The 26,900-nt window shown below is 49.5% G+C and overlaps 1 protein-coding gene across 1 annotated transcript in view; it reads right to left on the minus strand.

Annotated features, from left to right (window-relative positions):
- Positions 1 to 216: 216 nt before the first annotated feature.
- MYO18B (myosin XVIIIB) overlaps positions 217 to 26,900 on the minus strand; it is a 242,643-nt gene continuing 215,959 nt past the window's right edge. The window contains exons 43-44 of the mRNA XM_047828294.1: positions 2,850 to 4,098; positions 217 to 397 (exon numbers count right to left, since the gene is read on the minus strand). Of these exons, the coding sequence (XP_047684250.1) occupies positions 2,862 to 4,098 (1,237 nt within the window). The 3' untranslated portion in view covers positions 217 to 397; positions 2,850 to 2,861. The remainder of the gene's footprint in view (positions 398 to 2,849; positions 4,099 to 26,900) is intronic.

The following is a 26,900-nucleotide window of genomic DNA, read 5'->3' on the forward strand; positions in this document are numbered from 1 at the left end:
ATTGCCTGGAGTCATGTAGAGGGGAGAGAAGTGTGCACTCGAAAATACGGTTTGGGTTGATTCCATTCCTTGGAAACTTTCTACTCGGATTGCCCCCAGTTGAACCTCCAGAGTCCCCGGGGACAGGATTATAGAACGGAGAGGAAGCACAGATGCCAAGCAGCTATCACTTTATTTTGTACAGACCAAGCACGCTGGGATCCCCATGCTTGAGGGATATGTCTCCTGCTGGGGTCTTCTTGCCTCTTGAGTGCAGCCATGCTGGCCGGCTCTGGACTCAGGGCCCCTGGGGAGGTCTGGCTGGTCTCTCTCTCTCTCTCTCTCTCTTCTCTCTCTCTGTCTCTCTCCAGACAGTTGTGGAGTCAGGAAGTCTTCGAGGGCAGTCTATCTCAGGAAGCTGGAAACAAACGCAGGTCAGAGCTGATGGATGGGATACAGGAAGGCTGCTCTGGGGATGGAGGTCCTGCGATCCCATGTCCCCAGGGGACATTCCTGCAGAGACACCACCCAGAGGGATGAAGGAGTGCAGGCAGCAAAAGGGAAATGAGTGGAAAGAAACTTGGGACGGAGCTGCTGAAGGGCCAAAATGTCCAAGAGCAGCACAACCTGACCCTTACTGCCTCCGGCAGGTGCTGGGCCCTAGGCTAGGGGTCTCTGGCATTCACACCGGACACATGGTGTTACTTCGGGTGACTATTAGTAGCCCCATTTTCGAGCTGCGGACACAGGTGCCTGGCAAGGTCACATCACGTGCCCAGGGTCGCAGCCAGCTACAAGGAAGAAGTGAGCGTTGAGGGGCTTGCTTGGGTTCTGAATCCCACAATACATTTGCTCAGGGGGGACAGGGCTGTATCGTTCAGTTCATGCCTCCAGCGTGGATGTCAGGGTGGAGGATATTTTTTGGCAAATGCTCCTTTACCACGGTGAGCGCTGCTGGGAGGGGGAAGGACTTGAGTTTAAAAAAAAATGGCAGAGACAAGATGTTCTGTGATGACTTCGGCTAAGAACTGTTCCCCTCATGGACGTGTGCCCTTTACTTGGCCTTTGAAACTGCTTTCCGTGTCCCCGAGAGCATAATAATGTAAATGAATATCACATCTCTTCCCGGTAATTGAGAGCAGAGAGAAGGCCATGTTAAGTCAAATTAATTTGCTCTGATACAGTCCAAGCCCATCTCCAAGGAAGGGGCAATGGCTTTTTGATGGGCTGAGGGTGCCTCTCGAAGTAGCAGATCTATGAACGTGGAGGCCAGGTGGCTCGTTTGGGTCCAGGAGGCCTCTGGAAGGAGGGCTGGGGACTGAGGCGAGGCACCGGCGAAGCACCTGCATGTGACCGCTCCGTTAGACTGGAGCCTTGAGCTGTTTCAAGTTCAGTGACTAAGAGATTTATGGAGGCCGCGGGTTATTACTAGGGAGGGGGTTTGCCTGGTGTCTGAATCCAGAGGGAGGTTCTTACACCTTCTCCTCTGATGCCAAGTTTCCCCTAACTGGCTTTGCACTTCAGCCAGGAGCCGTGAAGTGCCCTAAGGCTTGAGACGTGCCCAGGGTCAGGGGCTAGACTGCCTTGGGCAGAGAGCACTGAAATGGAAGTCAAGGTGGCTGGGTTCGAGGCAGACTCACTGGGCAGGGGGGGCTCGATCTGGGGTTTTCCCTCATTTGTTCACCAGTGAGGGTCGGGGTCTGGGGGTCCCAACATCCCTTTACGTTTAGATGGTTCTGATGTCTGCCTCAGCTTGGGGGGTCAGTGGACCTCTTTAATAAAATCCAGCTCCTTCAAGGAGGCTCTGAGTTTATTCATGTGCATGCTTGGAATAGGCACCCGAGGAGACGTATTGCAGATACAAGTGGGGTCTCCGGAGTTACGGGTGCCAGTTCTGCCTGGGTGATTTCGTACAAGGGCCTTAACTTCTTTGATTCTGCTTGCCAACCTGTAAAATGGGAATAAATCATACTAACCACCTTTTGGGGTTACTGTGGATACTAAGTGACTTGCTTGACATACACAGCCAATGAATTGTAAGCCATTATGAGCAGTGGACCCCTCTTCTTACCTTTAGTCTGGAGAAGTGGCAAGATTAGCACTGGGGGAGGAGAGGAGGCAGAGGGAAGCCTTGTTCCTCCCACTGCTTCTCTGGGCAACTTTGTACTTGCCCCTCCCCCCAACCTGGGGCCTCAGTTTCTCTCTGGCTACTTAATGCAAGAGTCAGACTCCAGGGGCCCCTGGGTGGCTCAGTCGGTTAAGCGTCTGATTCTTGATTTTGGTTCACGTCATGCTCTCAGGGTCATGAGATCGAGCCCTGCGTCGGACTCTGCACTGGGCCCAGAGCCTGCTTGAGGTTCTCTCTCTCCCTCGCTCTCTCTCTGCCCCTCCCCTGCTCTCTCTCTTGCATGCTCTCTGTCTCTTTAAAAAAAAAAAAAGAGTTCCACTCCACTATTCTCAAAGCCCCTTCTACCCTGGCCTGACCCTCCCCCACAGATCTGCCGTCGTCAGGTGGACAGGACGCCATCTCGGCTCGTCCAGCTCCAGGTAGATGGAGCCCTGGAAAGACTACCAGGCAAGGGTGGGGAAACCAGAAGCCCAGAACCTTCTTTAGTGTTGCCCCACGGGACCCTCCCGGCTTTCTGATGGGTCCGCATCTTAAAGTGCTAAGGGATCAGTGGCACCTAGCAGACAGCTTTGCAAACGGCAACTCATTATTTCCGCAAAAATCTCTAAAACCCGTGGTCTCTAGAGAAATCACTCACAGCGTGGAAGGCAGTGACATCAACAGGTTTGTCTCCAGGCCGCCAGACCCGCGTGGGCTATTTGGTTTTCATTCCCCAAGAACAGTCCCCGCCTGCCTCTTTTACCTGCACTGGCTCCTACTTCTGCAGATATTTCTTCATTATGCTCTCAACATCCTCGTCTTTTCTCCCTGCCCCCGGCTCTCTGCTCTCGGGGGATGTTCGCTCGCCACCGTCACCGTCCAGCCGCGGGATTCTTGGTCGGCTCTTGATGCTGTCGGCGCTTTTGAAGGACACGATGGAGCTGGAGGAGGAGGACGAGTCAGAGAGGTGAGCGGGGTCCTCCTTGGACTCCGGACTCTTTTTCAAAATGGTCTGGATCCCTGAGAGGAAGGTCCGGTCGGCCTCCTCTGTCTCAAAGTGGATGCGCGGATGCCGCGGACTGTCCTGACCCTCTTTGGCCGCTCTGGCCAAGGACACAGGAGTCTCAGGCTTCCGGATGGCTGGGAGGAAGTCATCGAAATCCACTTTGGTCTTGCGTTTGTAGTTGAGGCTTGGGACCTTCCAGGTGAACGGATCACTGTCCAGAGGTTCCCCCATGAGGTGGGCGAATTGGCGGTTCTGGAAGACGAGAGGCTCCTTCCCGAGGTCTGGACAGCCCGCCTCGTCCAGTGAGGACTCCAGACAGCGCCTCCGCGGGCGCAGCGTGGGTGACAAGACCAGGTCCCTGGATGTGCTTGGGGAGCTCAGTGTTCTCCCTGAGCTCTGCCCTGATTCAAAGAGGGAATCGCAGGAGCTGAACCTGGTCTTCGGCTTCTTGGGCAGCAGCATGGTACCCTCTGTGCTGGGGGAAGAGATGCACTTCAGGCTGGTGGACCGCAGGAGCCCGGCCGACGTCCCGGAGGCGCCCTCCTTTTCCAGGGCCGATTGTGCCCCAAACCCCAGCGAGAGGTCTCCCTCGTCACTGCCCGCCCTGGACCTCCGCAGCGTGGATGCCCCGGTGGTCTGGTAAATGGGTAGAGTGGGCCAGTCCTCCAGGCTCAGCGTGGAGCCCTGTCCCTTCTGAGCTCTCTTCCTCCGGAGACCTTCCACGAACTCCGACAGGGCCGCCGAGGGGCTGGGCAGCTTTTCCCTGGACGCTGGGGACGAGTCTGGACTCCGAGAAGCCGGGGAGGAAGACCGTGCTCCCAGTCTCTCCGTGGGCTGCTTCTGCCCGCCACACTCATCACCGTCCCCCAAGTGGTAGTACTTCTGTCGCCGGAGGGAGAGGGGTGAAACAGACTTGTCCCCCGAGGTCTGGCTCCGCATGGTCCGGGCTCTGCTCAGGGCCGACGCCGGCTGGGACCTCTCTGCATCCCCGGTCTCCTCGTTGATCCTGTGCCAAGAAGACAAGTGCGGTCAGTAGAAACCACGCGATTCATACAGTCTGTGTGGTTGGTACGAGGGCCACTATGCACAGGCACTAATATGAGTTTTCTTTGGACGTGCCGTCCCTAACCGCGCTCTCAAATGAACCGAATGACTTCAAGCGTAAACTGAAGCCACGCAAATGATTTCTTGCTGCTTTCTGAGATGTAGTTTCTGCCTCTAATTAAACCCAGCTAACTACGTGTGAGTAGATTAAAATGGCAGCGAGGACAGTGGCTTAGATTTATGAGCCATCCTATCTGACATGATAGGACCCACCACCCCAGGGCCCGCTGTGACATAAGTCGTTTGCTTCTTGGAGACTTCGAGGGGGTCCTGTGGTGGTTGGGGGGTGGGTATTTATTTATTGACTTAGGGCCAAGCCCAGAGGAAGGTCCCACCAAGCAGAGCTTTTGAGAATCAATGACCCAAATATGTCTTAGTGGGATGTTCCATGACACCCCTCGATTGTTTTACGGGGTGGAGGTAAGAAAAACACCCCCCCAGCCCCCCGCCAGAAGAGAAAGGCTTTCATAAAAGACACATGAAGCTGAGTCTATACACGAGAGGACAGACGGTTTCTATTCCGGGACTACACCAGGCTTGGCTTTGATGCAGAGGCATTTTCACAACAGGCGGAGCCAGAAACACTCCCCCTCTGAAAAATGGGAACCTCGCAGCGAGACGAAATTATAGACTATAAAATTAAGGGCATCTTTACAGGAGAGAGACCAGAGTCCCCTCAGCCATTCCTGTAATAAATAAAATCTATTTGCCCTCTCCCTAAGAGAAACGACCCCCTTCCCACCCACGGCAAAGTCAACATTTATGAAAAAGCGGAAGGGGTAGGGATGTCGGAGCTTTGGCACAGCAGACAGGGCCGGGGGCTGGGGCCTGAGGGCGGCCACGGGCCACGTATATGCAGGTCTCTAGTCATTATTCTGCTTCTCTATAGACGGCTGTTCCGGTTGTGACAATAGGATCCAGCCCCCTGCACACTGGGGCGGGGGTGGGGAGGGTTGGGATTCAGCTACAAGACGATGAAGAGGGTTTCTTGCTCACTGCTGTGTGGTATCACCATTTCCGCTCCCAATCACACAGGATGGTTTAGAAGGAAATGAGCTGACCACAATGTCCCAAAGGGCTCTTGGATCTGGGAGGGAAGCGAAACCGAAGGTCCCCCCGAGGAGATACCCAGAGGGCGGAGGAGGGTACAGACAGGGCAAGGGGATCAAGATCTTTTCTAGGCAGATTATATTCTGCCTTCCTGAGTTCCTGAGGCCAAAGCTTTAACCATCCTATCTGTCTCTCTCTCTTGGGGTTGGCAAGAGCCTCCCGAGACCGCAGGTCTGTGGTTGGTCTCCATGGCAATGATTCCATGAGCGATGGGCACAGGGCTGGCTGTGTTCATCTCCTTATTCCCTTGGTCAGCTGGGTGGAGGGTCAAGGTCATGGTTGGGGGGTGTGGTGGGGAGGCCACGGGGTTGAGGTGGTGTGGGTAAGCTGTCTCCATCACCAACTCTCCCCCCACCCTCAGTCCTTCTCTTGCGGGATCAGGCTCCCTACTCCCTTCCCAGCCTCCTGCCTTGAGTCCCCCTCTTGTGGTCCAGCCACACCAGTCTCCTGGTGCCAAGCCATTTTCAGCATCTGGTCTGAAAGGGAGGCACCCTGTCTTGATATGACACGTGGGGAAGTCACAGGAAGGAACACAGAGCTGGCCCTGGCTCCTCAAATAAGAGCGGCAAGATGCACAATGAATAACCAGGAACTAGAGACTGTGCATCATTAACAAGTAACAGTTAATGGTGATCACGATTTCTCCCAGAATCTCTGAGTCTCAAGCCTCACCCACCGCTAGACTCAATGAAAGCCTCAGTTCAAGCTCCAGGAGGGATGAGAGGATGAATGAATGAACAGGTGACCTTGTGGCTCATGGTGCCCGAGAAAGCTTGGTTCCCGCCCCCCCTCCAATCCCACTGTGCTAAGACAGAAGCCACGCAATTTCCCTGGAGCGGCTGCCTCCTTTCCCATTTCTTGGCTGTCACCTTCCATCTGTGTCACCGCTGGACACGGGCTGGAGGGCCCCTGTTGTGGGGACCTGAAGGTGTGCTGTCGGTATCATCGGGGTGGAGTCCCCTCCCTGAGCAAGCCTCAGGACAGCATTCTCGCTGTTTTCTTTATCTTTGCTTTTTTAAAATAAACAGCTCTGGGAGCTGCCGGGGGCAGTGGGCTTCCGCAAGAGCCTGACAAAAGTCATTTCCGTCCTGCCTTGGCCCTGAAGGGAAGTGGGCGTGATGAATGTGTCTGGGGAGCTCAGCCTCAAGCGTCGTCTGCCATGTGGGGATGGCAGCGTCGGGAGCACCTGCTGCTGAGTCTCCCGGGATGTTGCTATCCTGCTCATCCCAGCTCCCACCCGGAGTGCTGGCTGTGGATGCTGGGACAGGGCATGGGGGCAGGGAGGGGACAGAAGTTAGAAGGAGGGGAAGAGGAGGAGGAAGGAGGCAGGAGAAAGGGGGAGGAGGAGGGAGAAGAGGAGGAGGAACGGGAGGAGGGGGGAGGGAGAGGAAGGAGGGAAAGGCAGACGGAGAGGAGGCGGGGAAGCCCCACTGCCCCCAGCCCTGCTGTCTGGACCGCACAGGCTGTCACCCCTGCACACTCTGACTTGGCACTGAGCCCAGCACAGAGCAGCTGCTCAGTAAATGTTGTTGAACTGAATCAAGTCTACCTTGGAAACAGAGTCTACGAGGAAGAGGTCCCAGAAGAACGGGAGACGGGGAGGAGGGGCAGAGGGAAGCGGGAAGAAGAAGAAGCCGACGAGCTAGCACCTGCGGTGAGGAGAGATGGGGGTCCGGAGAGGAGGGGGAAAGAGCTCGGCTGATGGAGAGGGGAAGGAAGAGGGTGTCTGAGGGCAAAGACAGGGGAGGGGGGACGTGGGAGGGGCGCAGGCTGGCAGTGGAAGGTCTGCCCTCCTCTTCTTTGACCAAGTGGGATGGGCTGGGGGCATGGCAAGCTGTCAGCGGCCTAGGGCTGGGGGTCTGGAGGCCCCAGGCTGTGAGAGCTGGTGCCCGGGACACAGGGTACAGGCTTACTGGGCCCAAGTCCCGGGGACCCCACCAGACTGGCCAGATCGGACCGCCTTCCCCAAGACCCACCAGGTGCAGTGCCTTCCATAAGAGGTGCAAACCGAAACGTCCTAGCACAGTGGCTCAGGCCCCAGCCAGGCGGTCCCTGGGCTCGGCCCCAAGAGCCTGGTGTTCTGGGGGTGGGGTGGGCTGGGTCCCGCCTTCTTGGAGTTGCCTGGTGCGTTCAAAGCCTCAGCTGGTAGGCTTGAAACAGGAACACAAGCCAAGCTGTGCAGACTCCTGGGGCGCTGAATGGATGAGGAGGAGGAGGAGGAAGAGGGGGATGTAGGCAGGTGACATGGGGAAGGGATGGGAGGGACAGCAGGAGAGAAAGAAGTGGTGGCTGGGTCTACCGTTCAGAAATCCACCCACATCTCTGCGACGCCGGCCTCTAGTTCCCATCTGCATTACCAAAGTACAAAGCCCCTTGCATCCACTCCTTTCCGGGTGGAGACTGCAGAATTGAACATGAATGCAGACGCCCTCTCGCAGGCTTCAGGGAGAGGGTCCCCGTTCTGCCTTTTGAGGCAGGACGATCCTCTCCATGTCTGACCCGGCTTAGGGCGTTTCGAACCAGCCTGCTGTCATCATCCAGGGGCCCGGGAAGACTCATTTTTTGCCCGTAGAGGACAGCTGGGCACAGATGAAACCCTCTTCCATCAGCATCACATGACGGATGGATGGCAGATAATCAAGACGTCGTTGTGCCTGCCTCCCACAACCTTGGCCAGGGCGAGGGATAACGGATGGGATGCTCTCCGAGTGGTTGGGACACAGGTGTGGACAAATGCTAGGCGGGGATACCGTGCTTCTCTAAGGAGAGACTCCAGGAGCATCTTGGGAACTTCTGCTGTCTGGCCTTTAGTCTATCCAAAAAAGACTAGATTTCAAGCATCCCTGCCGTCAGGAGCCAGCGGGCCTCCCTGCGCATCTAGCCACGACAGTGCTGGGTGGGTCCCCTAACTGGGTAGTCAAGCGTCACTGGCACAGCTACCTCTGGATGGGCACCCCCTGTGTGCCAGGCCCTGTGCTGGGTGCCATGCACACAAGGGAGACCAAGCTGATGGGCCACCTGCCCTCACGGAGCTGACGGTCACGTTCATTCACAGTCTTTACCTGTAACATAGGTATTTACCTGGACATAGGAATCATGACCTCCAAGCATGGCAAGGTGGGGTGACCTCCACAAGCATACACAGATTACAGTGACAGAGGTGGGGTTGCAATCCCAGGATAGCCGACCCCACTGCCCGCAGCACCGTCCTCTTAAACCTCCTCTGAGCCCTGCAATGTCCACATAGCATTTGTCACCGGCAGCTTACTCTGCTTCTGCCACTCACCAGCCACATGGCTTTGGGGACAGTCCCCTAACTGAGCCTCAGTGTCCCCAGCTGTGAAACAGGGGGCACCAGGTCAACTTTGCAACGTTGTGGAGACAAGAGCACCGAACAGCAGCTCCACAAACATGTGCCGAATGAATGAATGAAGTGTCAATGCCGCGGCACCTAGTAGGTACTCAACGAGTGTGTGCCGATGAACGCATGAAGCGGCGATGACTGGCGCGTCGCAGGTTTATTAAGTGAACCGAGGAAGAAGAAAATATCCATGAAAGTGCTCTAAGTACTGGTGGCTTAGCCTCACGAAGGTCTATTAGGGAGATCAGGATAGGAAATACAGAAGATCCAGAAGTACTGGAATTTCTACTTTCTAACCTCCAAGGCTAAGAAAATGGGCTTCAGAGGAAGACAGACACGTCCAGGTTCAAATCCTGGCTGTCTTCTGTCCCAGCCAGGTTTCTTGTAGAACCGGAGATGACTCAACTGTAGGACTGGGAACCACAGCGCCCTATCTCACAGGGATCTGTGCGGAATCAGAGAGGACCTAGGCGATAGGGATAGTCAGTTCCCAGAAGTGTTGCCCGGGGCCACCTCCACCTGCCCCCAGCACTCCATGAAGGCAAAGGGCGGTGCCCTTCAAAGTGCACGTATTACTTATTCATTTCAAAACGTTGCTACTAGTAAATGTATGTTTAGAAATCTTGGGGCGCCTGGGTGGCTCAGTCGGTTGGGCGGCCGACTTCGGCTCAGGTCGTGATCTCGCGGTCCGTGAGTTCGAGCCCCGCGTCGGGCTCTGCGCTGACAGCTCGGAGCCCGGAGCCTACTTGGGATTCTGTCTCCCTCTCTCTCTGCCCCTCCCCTCCTTGCACCCTGTCTCTCTCTCTTTCTCTCAAAAATAAATAAAAAATGTTTAAAAATTAAAACAAAATCTTAATGCTTGTTCATTTTCCTTTAATGGCCCTTTCCATCAGGATGAGAGAAGGCCCCAGACTGAGGGCAGATGTTCAAGAATAAGCAGTTGCTCTATAGGATCCTGTTCTGAGTAGAAAAGGACAAGGATATTGAAGTGGTCTGTTGGGCCACATTATTATGAGCCAGCTGCTGAGACCCGTGTCTCCAGCGCGAACCACGCCTCTTCCCCTGCCAGGATGTCCGTGAACGTGGCTCCACTGTTTCACCACATGAATAGATGCTTCATGGATGTCAGGCGAAGAATGAAAAATGCACCTGTACGTGCCCGCAATTTGAACGCGTGATCTCGTCAGGATCAGAATTATCGCCCCATCTTGCAGATAAGGAACCTGAGTCTCACTGATGAGAAGCCATTCGCCCAAGGTCGCGCGGCAAAGTGGCTGGGCCTGATTGTGAACCCCGGTTGGCCAGATCTGAAACTCATCCCTTTTTTCCTTCTGTGACATCACATGCCCTCCAGGCAGAAAGCCGAGTGGAAAACTCAACCGGTAGAGCCCATAGCTGCATGTATATATTTTTCGAATTCCACTGGCACAAAATGAACCAAAAAAGTGAGGCCCGAGACAAGGAGAGACATGGGATTCACCGGCATCAGACGCAATCACGCGGCAAAAATAATTCCTGGGTCTGAGTCTGGGCAGAGCCGGGACCAACAGGAGCCACAGGAAACTCAAGGCAGACTTAATGACACCATGAATCATCCCCCAAGATATGCTGTCGCCCCCATTCTTCATCCACACCCTGAAATTAAAGAGGAAATTAAAAATGTATAGATGTTCCAATACTGGCGAGGCCTGGGACGGGAAACCAGATGTCTTTTTTATTTTTTAAACTTTTTTAAAAAAAATTTTATTTTCAACGTTTATTTATTTTTGGGACAGAGAGAGACAGAGCATGAACGGGGGAGGGGCAGAGAGAGAGGGAGACACAGAATCGGAAACAGGCTCCAGGCTCTGAGCCATCAGCCCAGAGAGTGACGCGGGGCTCGAACTCAGGGACCGTGAGATCGTGACCTGGCTGAAGTCGGACGCTTAACCGACTGCGCCACCCAGGTGCCCCCAGATGTCTTTTTTAGATGACCTGTAGGTTTTGTGACCACGTCCAACACGACGACGGATAACCTGTAATAAAAGCTGACGCGGTGCCCACCAACTGTGCATGATGGGATAGGAACGTGAGACATTTATTAAGCCCCTACAGTGTGCCGCTGAATTCTGCATAATAATGGCTGTTGTATCTTGTGTCTTTAGGCTTCACGGGCGTTACTTGATGTCATCTTCACGACGGCCCTCTGTTATAATCCACTGCCGTCACCTTCCTGTGTCACAAAGGAAGGATGAGTAATTTGTCACGTAATAAATCAGAGAACACGGAGGCAAGCCAACTCCGGGACCCATGCCTCTTAACTGCTCTGCTCTCCTTTATCGTCCTATTGTACAGACAAGGAAACCGAGGCTCAGAGAGGCGCATGGGCTTGCTGAGGAAATAGCAGGTTCTCGTCTCTGTCTGACTGTATACAATGCTAGGCGGAGCTCATGGCAGCTGATTGGCCTGCTGTCTTCCCCTCCTGCAGAGCACATGGCAGAGTGGAGGCTGGATAAGCCCATGAGAAGGGCCAGCAGGGCAAAATTTCCAGGTAAATTGAGCCTCGGACTAAGAGCAGCGAGAGGTTGGCAAAGGAGAGAGGTGCTGGAGCCTGCATGCATGGCCTTTCTGGAGGATGTGGGTGGGGTTGAGTGAGGCTTCTGGAAGCGGGGTAGGGTTTGGGTGGTGACGGTAAGAAAGAGACGCCATGCAACAGGAGGAGATTCCCGTCCCCCCCACCTCCCAACTGCCACTTGTGAGCTTATTTAATCTGCAAAACCCTTGACAAGTGAGGGCTCCTCATCTAAATCTCAAGGCAAGGAAACCAACCAAGGCTTAGAAAGGCCATCCAGCTGCAAGGCTCGAAGCAAGGAGGGAGCCATGGGAGGGGAGAACCAAAGAGGCGTGTTCAGCTGCAGTGAGCTTGGTTCCTCCTGGCCTGATGGTACCATGACTCAAGTCAGATTAAAGACTCTGTTAATATCCTATATTTCTTATAATATAATGGATGCTAGGAGGCCAAGATAACTCTCAAGGCTTCCTTGCTGTTCCCTCCGATCTTAAGTGGGTGCTGAGTCCTTGACGCTTTGCCAAAACCAATCCAGCGACCCACCCTCAGCAGATACCTGTCTGCATACCTTCGGGGCATCTGCAGATTTTGCCTTGGCCTCACCCATACATTCTAGTGGTTACTACGTACAAGGACTACAATTAACAGTTTTTGAACACAGTTGCCCATCAGAATCATCCCTGGAACTCTATACAAAAAAAAAAAAAAAAAAAAAAAAAGAAAATTATTTCAGCACAATGGGGGAGTAGTGAGGGGACCATTCCAGTTTCAAAGGGGATAAAGGCTAAAAACCAAGATGTGAATAAGAGGGGAAACTGTGTGTGGGCAGAGAGGAGATATTTGGGTACTCTCTGTACCTCCTGCTTAATTTTTCTATATCCTTCTGAAACTTCCCCCTCAAATAAATTCTACCAATTTTTTTGTTTTAAAGAGAGAGATTAGGGGCGCCTGGGTGGCTCAGTCGGTTGAACGTCCGACTTCAGCTCAGGTCATGATCTCACGGTTCGTGGGTTCGAGCCCTGTGTCGGGCTGTGTGCCGACAGCTTAGAGCCTGGAGCCTGCTTCGGATTCTGTGTCTCCCTCTCTCTCTGTCCCTCCCCAGCTCATGCTCTGTCTCTCAAAACTGAGTAAATGTTAAAATTTTTTTAAAAAATAAAGAGAGAGATTAAAGAAACAAAACCACCAAATACAATGTACAGTGATACAGACAATTTTAGGATATTGGGGGTAATATGGATGTTTGGATCTTGGATGACCTTATGGGTTTGTTAATTTTCCTAGGTACAAGAGTGCTGTAATATTTGGGAAATGTCCTTCCTCTAAGGAGGAAGATGGGAAACTATTTTAAGGAAAACCATCCTGATGTTTTCCACTTACTTGCACATTGTTCAGCATCAAAAAAAAATGTGTTTAGATACAGACAAAGGTAGCAAAGGAGGTGAAGGCAGAAATGAAGCTGATATACAAAACTCCAGTCATTGTCAAATTAAGGCTACTAGAGTGGATGGTGCTTAGGTACTTCTGCAGTAGAAAAGTATTAAGAAGACGAAAGAAGGTGATTTGGAAGAACCACTGCTCTATATTACCAAAAAAAACCCAAAAATAAAAACAAAACAAAAAAACCCAGCAAACATTTTTACTCATCCTTCAATGTTGAGCCCAAGGTTAGCCTCCTCCAGAAAGCCTTCCCCCACCTCCCAGGCTGGGAGAGGTGCCTCTTTGGGCTCTCATAACCCCTGTGCGCCCTGCCCCCATCACTCCGTACTGCAATTGCTTGTTGACTTACTTATAACTCCCAACAAGACTGCTATGAACTAGATCGAATTTTTCTTCTATGAATCCTGGGTATCTCAAGAGCGTCTGAAGGGAAGTTCACGGAATGGAAAGAATGAAGAAACGGAGGAGCAGAGGGAAAGAGGGGAATGTGGAAACGTAGATAGAATGAACAAAAGGGCTCCTCTCGTTGATGAATTCAGACCCCGGCAGTGCTGTTCTCAGCCAGCCAATCCCACTGCTCTGAGCTTAAGGAGAGTAGATTCAAAGCCAATATCTGATACACAGGCTGGAGGGCATGCTTCAGGTCTAATCCCAAGCCAAAAGCCTGGTTTCACTGCTACGGAGTTTCGTCAACTTCTGGAATATCAGAATAGAAAGAGCTTGAGCACCTCATCCTACACCCGGAACACCAGAGAAGGGAAGAGAACATCTCAGCTCATAGTCTGATGGGACAGTGGAAGTTCTGGGTCTATACTTCTTGATCTTCTGATACAATTTCCACAGTGTTTTGAAAGGACAAACTGGATATGTAAAGGCATTAAAATCTCTAATTGGATTGGAGATTCAACTTGGGTCCAACACACTTAAATACATGTTCAGTGCCTTCCTTCACTTTTCATAGACATTGCCGCAGCGAAACATGGTGCAAAGGCAATAACCACAAGAAAAAAAAATCTTAGACAGATTCATAAAAGTACCCAGTTCCTCATGAAAACACAGTTTTAAGTGAGTGGAGATTATTCAACCAGCCAGCCAGCCAGCCCTCCTTACATCCATCCAGTAATAATACATCCTTTACTGAATCCATGATCCCTCGCAGTACAGAATCTTAAAGTCTAAAAGGGAAAGTCGATTCACCGCGTTATGACTGGAAGGAAATACGAGTGAACCTTCACATCGTCTTAGGCATGGAAACTAAAGAAGAAATGTTTACTGAGCAAAGGGAGTAGAAAAGCTAGCTCAGCATTCAATTTCCAGATATGATAGATGAGCTTGTATCAGAGAAGATCTGTGCTTAGAAAAACTAGAAAAGCTAAGTTTAAATTTACAGGCATCGGAGGGCACCGAAGCCACCGAGACTTAAAGGATTAAGTTCTGGAAAGAGGGAAGAATGTTGAGGTGAGCCCAGCTCTGTGGCACTTCTCCCCTAGAAAATTGCTGATCTTGAGGAAGAAGAACTAATCTCAGGAACACACATTCAGATATCAAGACGTACATATAAAGCTACATTAATTAAGGCAATGATAAATCAGCTCAAAGATAGACAAGTAGAAACATGGAATAGAACGGGGTCTAGAATATATGTAAAATCAGTTGCTTTAATAGAAGATGATACAGTTTTAAAATGTGGAAAATATGATTTCTTTTCAAACACACACACAAGACTAATTGCATATTTACATGGCTATGAATCTTAACCCTTACCTCACAACATAAATATCAATTCCTGATGAATTGCATATCTAGATATAAAAGTTATATCAATACAGCATTTACCAGAAAACACAGAGAGATAGTTTCATAAATTGGGAATAGGCAAATAACTCCTCGATGGGATATATAAAGCACCAACCATAAAGGGAAAATACTCTGAATTCAGTTATACTAAAATGAATAACTTCTGTTTGTCAAAATAAACCACAGGAGAGTAAAAAAGGCATCCTACCAAATGGAGTAGACCCTCATACTCAAGAAAGGACTTACATGTAGGGGTGCTTGGGTGGTTCAGTCTGTTAAGCCTCCGACTTCGGCTCAGGTCAGGATCTCACGGTTTGTGAGTTTGAGCCCCACGTGGGGCTCTGTGCTGACAGCTCAGAGCCTGGAGGCTGCTTTGGATTCTGTGTCTCCCTCTCTCTCTTCCCCTCCCCTGCTCACTCGCCTGTGTGCTCTCTCTCTCTCTTTCAAAAATAAATAAACTTTAAAAACATAAGAAAAAAAGAAAGGACTTACATGTAGAATATAGTTAAGACTCCTACAAATCAATAATGAAGAAACAACCCAAAAGAAAAACCATAATGAGCAAAAGACTTCATCAGACATTTCACCAAAGAGGATATCCCAAAGAACAGATAAGCACATGAAGAGGCTCATTTATCAGGAATGTACAAGTTAAAACCAAAAACATGGCCCTAACTCATGTCCACCAGGATAGCTAACATTAAAAAAAATGACAGGACCAAGTGTTAGCAACAATGCAGAGCAAATGGAACCCCCTGTTTCCTGCTGGTGGGAAGGTAAATTGTTACCACTGTCTTGACAACAATTACTAAAGTTGAAAATACACCTCTCAGCAATTTTACTCCTGGGTATACACCCAACAGAAATCTCAATCGATGCAACAAAAGATCTGTACAAGATTGCTCACAGTAGTGCTATTCATAACAGTGTTAAACGAGAAACAACCTGAATGTCTATTAACAGAATGAATAAATCATTATTACATATTTCTACAATGGAATATTATAGACTAGGGTTTCTCAGTGGTGGCATAGTTGACGTTTTAGACCAGATAGTTCTTCATGGCCAGTCCTGTGCATCATAGGATGTTCGGAGGCATCCTGGGCTGTACAGTAACACCCCTCTCTGCTAGGACGACCAAAAATGTCTCCAGACATGATCAACTATCTCTTGGCAGAGGGGGGGGGGGGTGCATAACTGCCCCCAGTTGAGAACCGCAGTTCTGGACTAGAGAGCAAAGAAAACAAAACAGGACAACATGTTGTTACGTAACAACAGTACGAAGGAAACTCAAAAACGTAATATTAAAAGAAAGAAGCCAGAGGCCAAAGAGCGCTTACTACTGGATGCTTCCTTTCATATTGAGTTCAAAACCTATCTAATTTATAGTGTTAGAAGTCAGGGTGGTAGTTACCTGTGAGGAAGGAGGAGGTCATGACTGGAACAGACCCGAGAAGGGTTGTAGGGTCACCTGGGACGATCTGGTTTTGATTTGGGTTGTCATGACACAGGTAGGACCAATTCTGGAAAATTTCATACAGATGCACTTTCTTGTTGTATATATCGATGATGGGTCTACTTCACGGACATAGAGCTCAACGGGAGAGCCACAGATTCCAAAAGAATGTTCTGAACCATCACCGATGAATCCCAGTGTTTTTACACAAACCTGCAGCTAAATTAGATGAGCCTCAAAATTCCCAAAAGGTCCACAGATCCACCATTCAAGACCTGGAGTTTTAGATAGAAAATAGCCGCCCCCCCGCCTTCTCATGGAAACCTGTCCAAGAATCCTGTTGGCTCCAAGGATGAATCCTGGGCAGAGCCGGACTTCTGGTTCTGCTTGCTCAGACCTTGGGTCCATGGTAAATGTGGTAAAATGTTTCAGTTTCCACTAAACTTCCTAATAGTGGTAAAATGGAATAGAACCCGTTTGTCCCAGGAAGACATAAAACCGTATTCATGGGAGGCCTCTTCATGAAGTATATTCAGGATGGATTAAAATGATTCTGAGCTCCGGTTCTGAGAATGCAGAGACCAGTAAATAAATGTACTATTGAAATAAGATTAGCGGTGGATGCTTAACCTACTTTGGGAACAAGCTGTTTTTAATGCTAAGTACCATCCATTCACATTTACATAATTAATGAACTAATTACAAACGAATCTTATCTAATCATTTAAGCAGGCCTCGTGTGACCCATCCTTGCCTTCCTTTCTGTAGTAGAGTAATTGCACTTCCCTGAAAGGCATACGACTTTATTTTAAAAACAATACCCTGTAATTTAGACCTTTTTACTAATTCAAGCCAGCCTCATCCCACGTAAAAATCAACGGGGCGAAAGGAAGTTGGTGTCTCAATCTTGTTCTTTTTTAAACCGAGAGCTGCAAGCCGCAAGTATAGGGCTGCAAATGTTTACAGAAAGCAAATTTTCCCCAGAAAAAGGAAAAGTTGTCATGCCATCGTTTAGCCAAACGAACAGCGGTTGTGTTAAATCGGCACCAAAGCAAATGATACATACAACAGTAATTAGCGAAGATTACACAGTAATTAAAATCACGATGATTATGTGAGTGAGAATAATTTATACAATAATCTCCATGCTCACATTGCAATATGGTACAAGTCCAATAGCAACAGTGGAGAGCCATGTTTGGTAATAAATTCAAAGCACGGCGTCACTAATTATGTGGTGATAGATGGGTCACTGAAACTTAGGGATAAAGAAAGTCTCTGACCAGGGTACACACAATTTTATGTGGACTTCCCAAGGCTACCAAATTGGACCTCAAACACTTGAATATGTCTTCTCTGTTCTCACTCTCCTCTCCTACCCCTTCTCGTCCCTTCTCCAACCCGCATCCCCCGGCTCTGTCTGCATAATTTTGTCCATTCACATAACGCAACCTTCCCCTTGGTGGAGAACATTTGCTTTGCTTATTTTAAAAATTTTTTAATGTTTTTATTTATTTTTGAGACAGAGAGAGACAGAGCATGAGCAGGGGAGGGGCAGAGAGAGAGGGAGACACAGAATCCAAAGCAGACTCCAGGCTCTGAGCTGTCAGCACAGAGCCTGATGCGGGGCTCAAACTCACAGACTGTGAGATCATGACCTGAGCTGAAGTCGGACGCTCAACCGACTGAGCCACCCAGGTGCCCCTGCTTTGTTTATTTTTTTTTTTAAATTTATCCACCCCCTATTAGTTTTCTGCTCCAGGTAAGGCATTCTGTTGTCCTTTGGGGAAACCCTTCCTCCCCCAGTGTTTCTGTGGTTTGAGTGGGAATAAAACCCATATTCCAGAACCAGGTGAGAACACCAACTTGAGCCTAAGGTAAAAGGCTCCTTCATTCCCCTTATCTATCTGTCTGGTTTGGAACAGACATGTGATTCCCTTTGGGCCAATGAAAGCCAAGCTCAGGATTTTTGTGGAACTGTTTAGAAGAGAGGTTACTTCTCTTTACTTTTGGACTCTGAGTGGTACAGGCACGAGCTTGAAGATCTCGGCTGCCATCTTGCTACCTCAGAAAAAAGCCAATGCCGAGAGGAGTGGAGCAGAGAGGTTGCTGAAGGATCAAATCCCCATGATCACTTTTGAATCCCTGGATCCAGTAATGCCTGAAACTAGACCTACCTTTGGTTTCTAAGCTGCATGAGATAATAGTATTTTTCATTTTGCATAAGCCAGTTTGAGTCGGGCTTTTTTCCGAGGTAGTGACTCAGACACTATAACAAGCTCATGGTCAAGTGGCTGATAAGTTTGGATTAGAAACCAGGTCTACCACACTGCAAAGCCTGTTATCTCCTCTTACCTCTTTTGAAGCATGTCTTCAAGACCTCTGCCACATCTAGTTTAACACAGTGCCCGCCACTGACCTCTGCCCCCGGTCTGCCTTCTGGGGTTGCTGAGGCCCAGACCCTGAGTATTCCCCTCTACATTCCATCCACACTGGAGACAGTCAACCAGCCTGGGAAGTCCACCCTTGGTATTGATAACCAGCATTAGCCATCAAATCACTCTTATGTGGGGCCAGCCTACTTCTCTATCCACTGTCATTCATTTGTTCCATGCATATTTATTGAATGTCTACTATGTGTCAGCCACTGTGCTAGGTGTTGAGGTACAAGAGGAAAAAGGTGAAGTTTGTTTCCTTAAAAGGCTCACTGCCCCATGAGGGAGAAAGACACCCAAACAGATAAGCTCAACATAATATGGTAAGTGCTATGGGAGAGGGCTGTGTGGGGCCTGTAGGACTGTGGTGGTCATGCACCTGACCCAGCCAGGGGCATCAGGAAGCCTCCAAAGGCAGGTAACCCACAAGCTGAGTCTTGGAGAATGAGTAAGAGTCTGCTAAGCACAGAAACAAGAGAAGGGTGTCTAGTCAGAGAGAATATCATGGACAAAAGATCAAAGAGGGGGGCCAAGAACATAATGTATGGGGGAGAGCTCTAGTCCATATGGGGCACAAAATATGAAGAAGACAGAGAGGGTAATGAGACCAGAAAGTTAGGCAAAAGCCAGATCATGAAGGGTGCCGTAAGCCTGCTAAGGCGTCTGAATTCAATCCTGTTCATTCCAGGAGGGCAGAGATCACCAAAGTTTTCTGTCAAGGGCAGATGGCAATTATTTTTAGCTTAAAAGCCATCTGATTTCCATTACAAGTACTCAATTCTGCCATCACAGTGCAAAGATAGTCATAAACAATATGTAAAATCAAAAACAAAAACGTGAACAAGGCTGTGTTCCAATAAAACTTTATAAAATCAGGTCGAGGGCCAAATTTGGCCTGCAAGCAGGAGTTTGCTGACTCTTGCAGTAAGAGACAAGAAGCCACTGCAACTAGACTTTCATTTTAATTTGTTTTAATTTTTTTTATTGCATTTCTTTATTTTGGAGAGGCAGAGAGACAGAGCATGAGCGGGGGAGGGACAGAGAGAGAGAGGGAGACACAGAATCCGAAGCAGGCTCCTGGCTCCGAGCTGTCAGCCCAGAGCCTGACACGGGGCTCGAACCCACGAACTGTGAGCATGACCTGAGCCGAAGTCGGACGCTCAACTGACTGAGCCACCCAGGCGCCCAACTAGACTTTCATTTTAAAAGCGTCACCCTGGCTGAAGTATAGAGAATGGACGAAGGAAGGACAATATTGGAAGTTCTTTGCCAGCACCTAGGACAGAAATGACGGTAGCCTGACTTACAGGTGTTGGTGGTGAGGATGGAAAGAAGCAGAGAGAGCCAAGAACGTTGAGACGGGGCAGAATAAACAAGATTTGGGGGTCCGGTGAATATGAGGATGAAAGAGAAGACATGAGAGTCTGAGACGACCCAGCTCGGGAGGCTTTATGAATGAGAGAACCACCAAATTCGACACTGATAACACAGAGTAGGTGGGAAGGCAGGAGTTTCCTCCCAGATATGCTGAGTGAAGACATCTGGTTAGCGATGTGGTTGGTGATCTTCTCGGTACAGGCAGTGAGATATGATGTCTACATTTAAAACCCGGGAGAATGTAAGAGTTGGAGGTCTAGACTGGGGGTTTTCCCACTTATGATAGGGGTGTTAAAAATCACGAGACGATCGTCTGGGATCAGGTGGAAAGCAAAACAGCCAGATGAGGGAGGCGCCCCGTGAAACCCCCCACCCACACACATTTGGGGACTGGGGGTGAAAAGGAAAAGACCAGGGGTTTGAGGAGCTCCAAGGTGCAGAAATGTCTAAGAGGTCAAGTAAACAGAGAAGTGTTCGGCAGTTGCTAAGGGCAGGGATACGTCTAGAAAAAAGATCAAGACTGGAGAACATCCCCCGATTTGTCCCTTGGGAATCTACTGGCGTGGTGAGGCAGGTTTCAGGGAGCGGTGGGGGCCGGGCTCCAGGTTGTAGGCAACGAACGAGGCACAAACGTGAGGCGTATGAGTGCAGATGGCACGTGCGGACCCCCACTCTGAAGAAGCCTGGCTCCAAAGAGGAGAAAAAGGTGGACTTCGGTGGGACTCCGGGGTGACGGGGGGGAGCACACCATCAGGATGGGGAGGACCTCAAGGTGTTTCTCACTCGTGAAGAAGGACGACCGGAATGGGCAGTTGAGCAGACAGGAGAGAGAGGGGACACTAAGTGGACCGGAGGGCTGCAGGAGAGGGGGGTGTGTGGGGTGCCGGCAGGGCCGGATCTCATCTTCTGAGACCAGAGGGACGATGGGGAGAGGTCCCCTGCTTTAACACTCTTCCAGCAGGGCAGTGGCCAGAGAGGCCAGGCACATGGCAGGGCCCGAGCTGACTGTCCCTGGATGGCCCTGGCACCACCTGCAGCCAGGTGTTAAGAGAGATTCCTGAGCCAAGTGTTCCTGCCACCACCAAACCCATAAACTTCCTCTCTGGGGGCCACGAAGGTAATTTAGTGTCTCCATCTCCAGAAGCGCTTGCATTTATCAGCAGCAGCTGCACAGTTCCTGGTCTGTAAATCATAAGGCTCTAGGTGTATTTCTCTTGGGCTGACGTCCCTTATAAATAATGCAGTGAATGCTTTTATTTTTCTGGCAGAAGACTGCTTTCTCTCTCTCCTCTGTTTTTAAAGTGACCTTCTTTCTCAGTCAAATTCGAAACGTCCAAGAGTCTCCTCTATTGAGCCCTACGACGTGCCAGGTAACACGGGGCTGGGAACACAGGTGTCTCAGGCTCTACTACCTACCGTCTCCTGGCAGAAAGGACACTGGGACGATCTGGTACCCATATCTGGTAGTAGTATGTAATCAAGTTTAAAATGCAAATGCCCTTGGACCCTGAGAATAGTTTGCCCATGTGGATGAGAATGTGTGTGTTTTTATTTTTTTTTAATTTAAAGTTTTATTTATTTATTTTGAGAGACGGGGGGAGAGAGAGAGAGAGAGAGAGAGAGAGAGAGAGACAGAGTGCATGCATGAGCAGGGGAGGGGTAGAGAGAGAGAGTTCCAAGCAGCCTCCACACTCAGCACACGAGCCCGACGTGGGGCTCGATCTTACGACCGCGAGATCACCACCTGAGCCCATGTCGGACGCTTCACCGACTAAGCCACCCAGGCGCCCTGAATGTGTGTGTGTTTTAAAGGCTTACAAGCTCAGAGAAAATACCTTGAAAACAGCTAGAAGCGGAACAAGAAGACTTTAATTAAAGAATCCATGGCTTAGCTTGCACATCTTTTGCAGGAATTAAAAGAATGGTAACAGACCTAAGCATACTGATAAGGAATGATCGCCAAAATATATTGCTGAGGAATGTCGAAGGAGAGAAAGACATTGTAAGAATTTATGTACCCCATCATGTACATAACAAAGCATCCTATCATTGATGGTGGATACCTTTGGGAAGGGAGCTGAGATGGGGGGTCACCGTGGTTAAGAGGGTTTTAGCTTTATCTGTTCTATTTTGAGTTCCTGAACAGGGCGGGGAGCGGGGGCAGGGAGTATTTGTAGATTACTTGTGCAATTAGGAAGAGCTGGAGGGCACTTGAGCTCTAAGCCAGGACGTCACTATACGCTTGGGTAAGGTATTTCCCTCCCCAGACCTCCATGTGCCCCGTCTGTGTAATGAACAAATCACATCAGATAATTCTAGGGCTTCTTTCCAACTCAGAAGTTCTTGCAGCTTTAAATTGGAAATGTATTCCAAGGACAGTGCTCAAAATGTTCAGGGCTTGATCTGGGGGATCTGGCACTCAGTAGGTATCTTTCGGATGGCTGCTGAATGTTGAGTAATAATCTTTATGCAGTTTTAATAGTAAGAACAGCTGTATGCCAGTAAATGCTGCAGGTGAGTAATCTGCATCCCCAGCCTTGGATAAATGTCAGAGAGCCCATGGCAGGGAAGCAGATACAAATACAGGCTTTGGAGGGATTCAAACCTGGGCTCCAATACCCGCCCTTCCACTTGGCTGCTATGGGATACTGATCAATTACCGACTCTCTGTGACTCGCAGTCAGGGCTGAGCTGTGACCAAGTATGGTTACTATTTCTGTTCCAGCCTGGATGTTACGGTCAGTTACTCACTCGACAAACATTCATTGAGCACCTACTGTGTGCCAGCCCCAGCGATACAGATATAAGGAAAATAGACAAGAAGTTTATGGTCCCTCCTTGCCTCCTGCCCTTTCACTGTCCCTGGAGCACCACTGCTCTGAGCTGTCCTGGGACAAGCCTGAGGACTCGGAAGGGGAGAGGGGAAGAAAAAGGGGGGTGAGGCCCTGGTGAGAGCTGCCTGAGCATGTGGAGGCAGACTCTGCCTCAGGCAGAGCTCTAGAAGCCGGGGTAAGACTATCTGTGCCTGAATCGGTTGTCTCCTCTCTGTCTCTGGGCCTCAGATTCCTCTGCTGCCACATGGGGGGAATGTCTGTCTCCTGGGCTTCCTCTGGGCATCCAGCAGATACTGACACGAATAAAGCTAATTTTCTTGAGCTCTCTCTAGGTGCCAGGCTCCGAATGAAGACAAATGTGTGCATCATCTCATTAACCTGACAACAACCCAGATTTATTCACAGAGAAACACGGACAGAGAAGTTGAAAGATCTTGCCCCAGATCTCGCTGCCGCAAAGGAGCAAATAGAGGGTTGGAATCCACATGCTGTGATTTCCGTCCGTGCACCCAAACCACGGCAGCCTCCCACCTCCCACTCACACGGGTGTTCGGCCACTTAGGATGTAACCGAAGGGCTAAGGATCCTTATCACGCACGTCACTACAGGCATACCTTGGAGATATTATGGGTCCCGTTCCAGACCACCGCAGTAAAGTGAGGATTTCAATAAAGCAAGTCAAGTAAATTTTTTAGTTTTCCAGTGCACATTAAAGTTATGTTTGCACCACACTATTACATCGTAGTCCATTAGGTGTGCAACAGCATTATGTTTTTTAAAAGCATACTTAAGGGGCGCCTGGGCGGTTTAGTCTGTCAGGCTTCTAACTTCGGTTCAGGTCACGATCTCGCGGTCTGTGAGTTCGAGCCCCGCGTCGGGCTCTGTGCTGACGGCTCGGAGCCTGGAGCCTGCTTCTGATTCTGTGTCTCCCTCTCTCTCTGCCCCTCCCCTGCTCACACTCTGTCTCTCTCAAAAATAAACATTAAAAAAAAGCCTAATCAAGTCCATACCTTAATTAAACCTTTATTGCTAAAAATGTGAACCGTCATCTGAGTTTTTGGTGAGCCATCATCGTTTTGCTGGTGGAGGGTCTGGCCTCGGTGGTGATGGCTGCTGACTGATCAGGGTGAAGTTCGCTGAAGGCTGGGGTGGCTGTGGCAGTTTCTTAAAATAAGCCCACATATTGTGTGCCCCATCAATTGACTCTCCCTTTCACGAATGATTCCTCTGCAGCGGGCGATGGTGTTTCATAGCATTTTAGCCACAGTGAAACCTCTTTCAGAATTGGAGACCGTCCTTGCAAACCCCACTGCTGCTTTCTCAGCTACGTGTGTAGAACCTTCTGAATGCCTTCTTGTCACGTCAACAGTCTTCGCGGCATCCTCAACCAGGAGCACAGTTCATCTCCAGGAACCACTCTCTTTGCTCATCCGTGAGAAGCAACTCCTCCTCTGTTCACGCTTACCACGGGTTTCTAGCAATTCGGTTCCCCTTTCAGGCTCCACCTCCAGTCCCTGCTCTCCTGCTGTCTCCACCCCATCTGTAGCTACCCCCCCCCCCCACTCAAGTCTAGACTCCTCCACCCTTCCATGCGGGATGGAATCCACTTCGTCCGCACTCCTGTTAACGTCGTTATCTTGACCTCTCCCGTGAGTCAAGAACGTTGTTAATGTTCTTCAGAATGGTGAATGCTTTCCAGAAGCTTCCCAATTTGCCCGGATCCATCAGAGGACTCCCTGTCTATGGCGGCTCTCTAGGCTTTCGGATGCATTTCTTCCATCCTAAGACCTGAAAGTTGAAATTACTCCTTGGTCTGTGGGCTGCAGCATGGATGTTGTGTTAGCAGGCCTGAAAACAGCATTAATCTCATCGTACATCCCCACGCCATCGGAGCTCTTGGGTGACCGGGTGTGCTACCGATGGACAGGAATATTTGGAAAGGAGTCTTTGCGTTCCGAGCAGCAGGTCTCAACAGCAGGCTTGAAGTCTTCAGGAAACCACGCTGTGAGCAGATGTGCTGCCCTCCAGGCTTTGTTGTTCACCTTACAGAGCACAGGCAGAGCAGACTTAGCACAATGCTTGAGCGCCCCAGATTTTCAGACTGGTCAGTGGACCCTGGCTTCCACTCAAAGACATCAGCTGCACTAGCCCCTAACACGTGAGTCAGCCTGTCCTGGGAAGCTTTGAGGTTGGGCCTTGGCTTCTCCTCTCTAGCTACGAAAGTCCTCCGACAGTGGGAGCTTCCGTCTGCACTGAGCCTCTGCTGTCTTCACGAATGACCATAGCCAGATCTTCTGGATAACTTGCTGCAGCTTCTACACGAGTGCTTGCTGCTCCACACCCTGCACTCTTGGGTTCCGGGGGCGGCGTCTTTCCTTAAACCTCGTGACCCAATCTCTGCTAGCTTCGAACGTTTCTTCTGCGGCTTCCGCACCTCTCTCAGCCCTCATGGAATGGAAGAGAGTTCGGGCCTTGCTCTGGATTGGGCTTTGGCTTAAGGGAGTGTGGTGCCGGGTTTGATCCTCATCCAGACCACTGAAACTTTCTCCAGATCAGCAGGAAGGCTGTTTCTTTCCTTATCATTCGTGAACTCACTGGAGTAGCACTTGTCATTTTCCTCCAGAACTTTTCCTTCGTGTCCACCGGTCAGCTAAGCGTTTGGCACAAGAGGCCCAGCTTTCGGCCTCTCTGAGCTTTCGAGGTGCCTTCTTCACTAAGCTGAATCGTGTCTAACTTTTGATCTAAAGGGAGAGATGTGCGACTTTTCCTTTCACATGCACACTTAGAGGCCACTGGAGGGTTATTCGTTGGCCTAATTTTAATATCGCTGTGTCGTAGGAAATAGGGAGGCCCAAGGAGAGGGAGAGGGGCTGGGACACGGTGGATCAGTAGGGTTGTCAGAACATATACAACACTTACTGACTAAGTTCACCATCTTACATGGATGTGTTTTGTGGCGCTCCAGGATAATTACAATGGCAACATCAGAGATCACGGATCACAGATGGCCATGGCAAATAAAATAATGAGGGGAAAGTTGGAAATGTTGCAAGAATCACCAAAATGTGACACAGAGAGACAGATCAAATGCTGTTGGAAAAATGGCACCCATAGGCTTGCTTGACAAACCTCCAGTTTGTAAGTAACACAATATCCGACAGTGCGACAGAGCGAACACGACAAAATCGTATGCCGGTGCGATTATAATTACAAAGCTCGGATATTATGTTAATGCGCATTCACATGCTGTTATGGCTGCCTCCAGTTCTGCTTCACTGCCTTATACACTGGCCGATGGGGAGAAACAGGAGCGTTTACTTATCAGGAGAGAATAAGTCCTCAACCTTTGGGGTTCACAGAGGAGGTGGCTTTTTCTCCATATAGGCCTTTGTTTTTAATTAAGAGCAGTAATCAGATGATCTTGCTTTAATTAACTCCCCTGATGCATCCACACTCTAGGAGCCTCTCTCTGATATTTTCGATGTCAAGTTTTTCAGCCTAAGATTATCTGCAGGCATGCGTCAGACATTTGCCATTTGCTGAATATGCCTGAAAGGTTAGCGTGAACTTCCACCCCCTTCTTTTTGTAGAGACAGCCCCCTCCTTCAGAGCAAACACATTTCAAGTCAGGAAGGGATTGTCTGTATTTGCTCCTTGAGTCTCTGACTTTTCTTTCTGTCTTTTCACGTTGGGTCTTCTGTTACCACAAAAGGAGTATGCATTTCATCTTAATTACGCATCTGCTTAATCCATAATTTCTGATTTATGGCTGTTAGCTCCTAATTATAAGAGGGCCGCCCTTGAAAAGGAAAACCAAATGAGCTGAGAGAAACGAGGCTGAAAAACTAGGGTGATGATGGATTTAAGCCCTAAACTAAGGGTGCATCCTGAGGCCCGTTTATTGAAGGAACCTATTGTTGGCAATCCTACAGATTTGCGAGAGTTTCGTCTCAGGCTGTAACTGAATCCATCACCCTCTGTGGTGGGGAAAATATAAAACCTTGACATTCAGAACAAAGCTAAAATCTCTGAGGGAGAAATTATCCAGCCTAACTGTCAATGATACTGATTTGCCATTAAAAAAAAAAAAACCAGAAACTCAAATACAGAAACACTTAAGTGAATATGTTTACAAAAGAAAAATTTAAATCCAGAACCATCCATACATGGAAAACAAGGAGGGCTTGCTTTAGATAGAAGGAAGCTATAATAAATCCACAGTTATTTAAAAAATGTTCACCACATGCTTTTTAAAAAATCATCATGAAAATGGTGCTTTAGTGAGGGCTGCATTAGATCTTCATCATTTTAACTGTTTGGAGCAGTAAACACAATTATATTTCCTGTTG

The sequence above is a fragment of the Prionailurus viverrinus genome, chromosome D3 (assembly GCF_022837055.1).
Source record: "Prionailurus viverrinus isolate Anna chromosome D3, UM_Priviv_1.0, whole genome shotgun sequence".
In the NCBI taxonomy this organism is placed as follows: domain Eukaryota; kingdom Metazoa; phylum Chordata; class Mammalia; order Carnivora; family Felidae; genus Prionailurus; species Prionailurus viverrinus.